This window comes from Gopherus flavomarginatus, chromosome 5 (genome assembly GCF_025201925.1).
Source record: "Gopherus flavomarginatus isolate rGopFla2 chromosome 5, rGopFla2.mat.asm, whole genome shotgun sequence".
Lineage (NCBI taxonomy): Eukaryota > Metazoa > Chordata > Testudines > Testudinidae > Gopherus > Gopherus flavomarginatus.
In genome coordinates, this window is record NC_066621.1 from 84,263,712 (window position 1) to 84,269,711 (window position 6,000).

General features: G+C 45.1%; 1 protein-coding gene across 1 annotated transcript in view; it reads left to right on the forward strand.

Moving 5' to 3' along the window:
• CD82 (CD82 molecule) overlaps positions 1 to 5,179 on the forward strand; it is a 57,728-nt gene extending 52,549 nt beyond the window's left edge. The window contains exons 7-9 of the mRNA XM_050955501.1: positions 1,795 to 1,980; positions 3,788 to 3,871; positions 4,420 to 5,179. Of these exons, the coding sequence (XP_050811458.1) occupies positions 1,795 to 1,980; positions 3,788 to 3,871; positions 4,420 to 4,494 (345 nt within the window). The 3' untranslated portion in view covers positions 4,495 to 5,179. The remainder of the gene's footprint in view (positions 1 to 1,794; positions 1,981 to 3,787; positions 3,872 to 4,419) is intronic.
• Positions 5,180 to 6,000: the final 821 nt, after the last annotated feature.

Consider the following 6,000-nt stretch of genomic DNA (forward strand, 5'->3'; position numbering starts at 1 on the left):
AATCTCCTTGCATTAGAGTTAGCTCCTCCTGGGGACTCTTTTACTGGAATTAAATGTTCCAATTTGAGTCTTAAATATCAGATGCCAGCTCTAAATTGGAGTCTTTACATTGTTCAGGCACCAGCTCTGGCATTTTCAGGACTCTCCACTTCATTAGTCACCTCGTTTACTAAATAAATCCAATTTAAGCCAGAGGACTTGCTAGTAGGCCAAGAATCTGAATCCCTCCCTGGCTTCCACCTTGTGAGCTTCTGAAACTTTGTTGCTCAGATGTTATGGTGGAAGCACTTAGCAAGTGAAGGATGTGTGTTGTGTATAAGACAGCCAGCTAGACTATAAATTCTCATTTACGCAGCCTTGGGTAGACCTCATGAGGGGAATATGCTTCCCAGTGAAGCCATCAGCTTTCCATATGTAGATGGAGGAAGATAATTGTCTGGCCCCTGGGATCTTTTTGCAAATGAAACCAAATTTCTCCCCGCCCTGTATCTTCTTGATTACCCCTTTAGCCTGCACATTTTGTTTTGAAACAGCTGACTCAAGCTGTTCCCATGCATCTGAAGAAGTGTTTTTCTACCCATGAAAGCTTATGCTCAAATAAATCCCTTAGTCTTTAAGGTGCCACCGGACTCCGGTTGTTTTTTATAAGCTATAACTGATGACTAGGGGTGGGTCCAAAGTTTTGGGTAGATGTGGTAGCAGGTTGGCTCCATCTTGTGGTAGGCAGCTGGTACTGTAGCACTTTTAAATTTCAGGGGCTGAAGATCTGGGCAGAAGAGGATGAACCTTGCATTGATTAACAGAACTTTTTTGTCAGTTAACTTTTAAGGTAGTTTTGCATGTTCTCCAAAACGTTCTGGTTTCTTACACCCAAGGCATCTAATGTTATGGAAATGGCACACTTAAGGAGAAGATCAAGTAAATATTCAGTCTGTACAATCTCAAGTAAAAACATGTAAAAATACTATTTAACTGTGTCCCCTACGTGGTCTACAGATTTGATTCTGGGCAGGGATTACCTTGCCAACATAAAGGCCACAAAGTCTCTCAAACTCACCATGCATGCCCTTTGCCATCCTCCCGTTCTCACCCATTATTAGCCAAGAAACCTTACCATCTTGCCCTGCCGCGTTTTGTGGTAGCACCCTTGCATTCAGCAACTGGCTTTGTTATGAACTGGGGGTAAGAGGAGGGTCTGTCTGTGAAGGATAGCCTCTCCTTTTAAAAACTACAGGGGAAACTAGTAAAGACCTACATTAGACACAATCTTGTGTGACTCTACACCAGTACTAGAGGGTTGGGAGGGGAGGAAATGAGTGAGCCAGAACACACTTCAGATACTATCATTCATAAAGTGACAGTACCGGAATGCCTTACTACGAGTGTGTAGCAGCATGACTCGAGCCCTGCTCTACAAGTTGTATAGTTTATGGACCCCTAAATGTCTGCCTGTGCTGCCTTCCTAGAGGTGAGGCTCATGAAGGCTAACATGCTCCAGCACACTAGCTGCTCTGCATGCTGGTTCTTGTAGTCTGTCTCTTACACCTCTGGATGGGAGGCTGCAGTTTCCTCTCTTTAAGCACCTTAGGTGTGCCCCTCTAACTCATGGCTAGCTACCAAAATGTTTGGGGGAGAAATCAAAATCCAGCCCTTGCACTTCCCATTTTGTTGCGTACCTGCAGTAGATATTGCATGGAGAAGGCCTGTCCTTACCTGCTGTCAGCCCCTTCCTCTCTCTTACCAGCTGCAATATCTGAAAGAGAATAAATCGGAATGCTTTGTCTTTGCTCTTAGCTCACTTGCTGTGGCTGGACTGGGCCACAGAACTGGACGGAAAATGAGATCCTCCTGAACAAAAGCCTGACTTCCTACCCCTGCTCCTGCTCCAATGGCTCAGTTGATCTCCAGCCTAAGAGTGGCTTCTGTGACATCGCTACTAATAAGACTCTGTCAGTTGCCGACTGGCCTGTTTATACAAAGGTGAGTACTTGAGCCTCATGGGACCTGCATGGAAAGTGTCCATTGTGTGATTCCCTGGTAGTATTCTAAGAGAAGCTAGAGACAGAAAACTGTTGTTGAAGTCATCTTGTCCTTAGACTCCAGGAGACACTGCAGAGCCCTTCTAGGATACATTTTCAAGGGCTTGGCCCTGTTCCCTCTGAAATGTCCTAAGCAATGGGGCTTCCACCCCTTCTCTGCTGATGCCGTTCTACAGCCTGATAAATCTCACTGTCAGGAAAGTCCATGTCATTCCATGGTTCAGAAGAAGAAACAGGAGCCGTTCCCTTTCCCAAAGGACATAAGAATGGTCTTACCCTGTATGGGCAGTGGTCCATCTAGTCCTGTATCTGGTCTACAAAAGTGGCCAGTATCAGAACTTCAGGGGGAGTGTAGAGAACAGGGCAATTGAAGTGATCTATCACATCTTCCCCTCCCACCTTCTGGCAGTCAGAAGTTTAGGGTTGCCTCAAGCAGGAGGATTACATCCCTGACCATGTTGGCTAATAGTCATTGATAGAGCTATCCCCTATGCACTTATCTAGTTCTTTTTTTTTAACCCTGTCATACTTTTGCCCATTGCAGCATCCCATGGCATTGACTTCCAGAGGTTAATTGTGCTTAGTGTAGGGAAAACTTTCTCTTGTTTGCATTAAACCTGCTGCCTATTTTTTATTTCATTGGATGATCCCCTTCACATAACACAAGTGCCAGGGTAAATAACACTTCCTCTTTCACTTTCTCCACACCAGTCATGATTTTATAGACCTATATCCTATTTCCACCCCCAGTCATCATTTCTAAGCTGAACGGACCCATTCTAATGTCTCCTTATATAGAAGCTGTTCCACACCCCTAATTTTTTGTTGCCATTCTCTGTACTTTTGCTAGTTGTATCTGTTTTGAAATGAGGCAATCAGAACTGGACACAGTATTCAAGGCATGGGTATACCTTGGATTTATATAATGGCATCAATATTTTCTGTCTTATCTTCTATTACTTTCCTAATAGTTTGTAACATTCTGTTTAGCCTTTTTGACCACTGATGTGCATTGAGCTGAAGTTTTCAGACAACTATTCAGGGTTCTCTTAAGATCTTTGAGTGGTAACAGCTAATTTAGAACCCATTGCTATGTGTGTAGCTGGGATTATTTTTTCCAATGTGCATTATTTTGCACTTATCAGTGTAGAATTTCATATGTCAATTTGTTTCCTAGTCACCCAATTTCATGAGATTCCCCCTGTAACTCTTCCCACTCAGCTATGGACTTACAGAATTATTCAAGATAGCTATCAGCTGCAAACTATGCCACTTCACTGTTCACTCCCCTTTTCCATCCCATTGAATTAATATTTTGAACTACACAAGTCCCAGTACAGATCTTTGGGGACCCTGCTGTTTGTTTCTCTCTCTCCCCCCCCATTATGAAAACTGATCATTTTATTCCTACTGTTTGTTTCCTATCTTTTAACTAGTTTCTGATCTATGAGATGACCTTCTCTCCTGTCCCAAAACTACTTAGTTTTCCTTAAGAACCTATGAGGGACCTTATTATCAAAAGCTTTCTGAAAATCCAAGTACACTGTATCAGCTGCATCACCCTTATGCACATATTTGTTGACATTCTGGTAGCTTGGAGAGGCATGACTTCCCTTTTACAAAAGTTTTTGTTGACTCTTCCCCCAACAAATCATTTTTATCTGTATCTAATAGTTCTGTTGCACCCTTCAGATGTTTGTAGACTCTTACCCTACTTCTCCTTCCCCCTGTAATTGTTTCCCCCCTAGGGCTGCATGAGTAATGTGCAGAACTGGTTACAGGACAACCTTGGCATCATCCTTGGAGTGTGCACAGGTGTTGCTGTCATTGAGGTGAGTCTCCACTACCCCCTGCACACTCTAACCTAAACATTGGGTCACTTTTTCAGGTTCTGGAGAGCTGGCCAGGGTGGGACCACAGCTCTGATGCTCATTGGGATGGGTTCAAAGCTCCAACAGCCAAGGAGCGTACCCTTCAAACTGAGAATGTTCAATATCTGTAAGTTACTGATTGGAAGGTGAATCTAACCAAGTACTAGCTGCTGTTCTGGGAGTGTCTCTTGCCCAGGGTCTTGCTAGCATATCTGGTAGCTGAGAATCCATGTCTATAACTAAGAAGAATGTGGGTAACTAGTCTCAGTTAGTGAAATCCTAGTGATACCCATATAAAAGGCTAAACCAGAGTAGCAAAGATTTTTAAACACCTCTTTGTGCAGCAGTGTCCTCATGCTGGCAACAGCCAACTGTGGCAGCAGGACCAGCTGTCTGCCTGTCTTGCACTCAGATCACCCCAGTTACCACAACATGCTTGCTTTTCCCATTCAGCCTGCCTGTTTTCTGACACACTATCTCTCCTTTTTTTCCAATGCCTGTTTTTCCAGCTGTTGGGGATGGTGCTGGCCATTTCGCTCTGCAAGAACATACACAGAGAAGAATACAGCAAAGTACCCAAGTAATGAGTCTTCTGATCCTGGAGCTGCCCCACCACAGAGGCGCAAACAGAACATTCCTCTTGCCCTCATCCCCCTCTGACTGTCCCATCACACTGACCATTACTCCAGTGAGATCCCATTTCTCTCAACACCGAGGAACTGTAATGGCATAATACAACATGAATCTTCTGGTGATCAGGGCCCTGGGCAGCCCCTCTCCTGTCTCTGGATAGTTCCTACTCTGTGAAGCGGGCCACTTATCTATCTTGCATCATATGATCTGATCAACCTGGGAGGGCACGAAGTTTTCACTGCTAACTTGGTGTTTAACAGGCTCCTTCCCTTCCAGTCCGTCAGGCCTACAATAGAATAATCCTCCTCCCCACGCCACCTCTCTTCACCACGTGAGCTGGGAATCCAATGAACCAGCATGAAGACTGAGGGCTTGGCCTACTGGTGATGGGTCACCCTTTGGAGTACATTGTGGGTGAAAGAATGCTTCCCTTCCAATTAGCCTCACGTTGTCTTCTCCCTGCCCTTACCCCCATCCAACTCGGACTGAATCCAGAACATTCTGTGCTCAGACAGATGTCCCTGGATCCCCAAAATCATTCCTTCCATTTCTGGAGTAAACCGAACACTGCCTTCCATGTAGCTCCCTTCCCCTTCTCATTAGATTAGAAGCCTCCTGGAAGGAGCCAAGCCCACTTGTTCCTTGGAACAGAGGCAGATGGGTTTTGGGCTTTGCTAATTTCAGGGCCCCTTCTTCCATCCCTAGTCCTCCCTTTCACTGGCTCCTGTTGGCTCAGTGGCACTTTAGAGACTGTTGAATAGCACAGGTGTCTGTGGACTCAGCCTAGACAAGCTCTGCTGGGCATGTTCTTGGGTTGCCAACTTTTATAGCGGAGATAACTATTTTTCCAGTATGCAATCTACGATTGTTAATTCTTTGTTTTTAATTACGATGTTAAGACAAAGGCATCTGTATCTTGATTGCTGACCAGGATGGACAGCTGCCACTGAAGTCCTGGTCATAGGGTATAGGGAAGAGTTTGTCCATGTTTGAATTGCTGACTAATGGCCACAGGGCCTGGAATCACTCTCACTGGTATCTGGATCATGGGCTTTAAGGGGAGTCGCTACAGTGATATATCCCAATAGCTGGCTCCACACAACAGCTGATGGTTGAATTGCAGGCTCCATTCTGGGTGAGGAAATGGGGAGGCTTGGTGCCTGGACGTCTGGTTATGTGTGCAGTGATGATGTTGCTGCTAACTGAGACCTGGGGAAGGAGTTACTGTTTATAATATTCAGAGTACTAGCTTCCATTCACCCTCCTCTTCAGGTCCCACCTCAAAGCCCGTGAAATGGCCAGCTTGTGACTGCAGCTCTGTCTTGCCTACTGCCCTCTTGGAAACTCAAATGAGGTTGGGGAGTTCATGCTCCTGGTGCATGTGCTGCTCAATTTTGGGGATCATAAAGGGATAAGTGACACCTGCCAACATGTCTGAGGTTGGTATCTCTGTAACG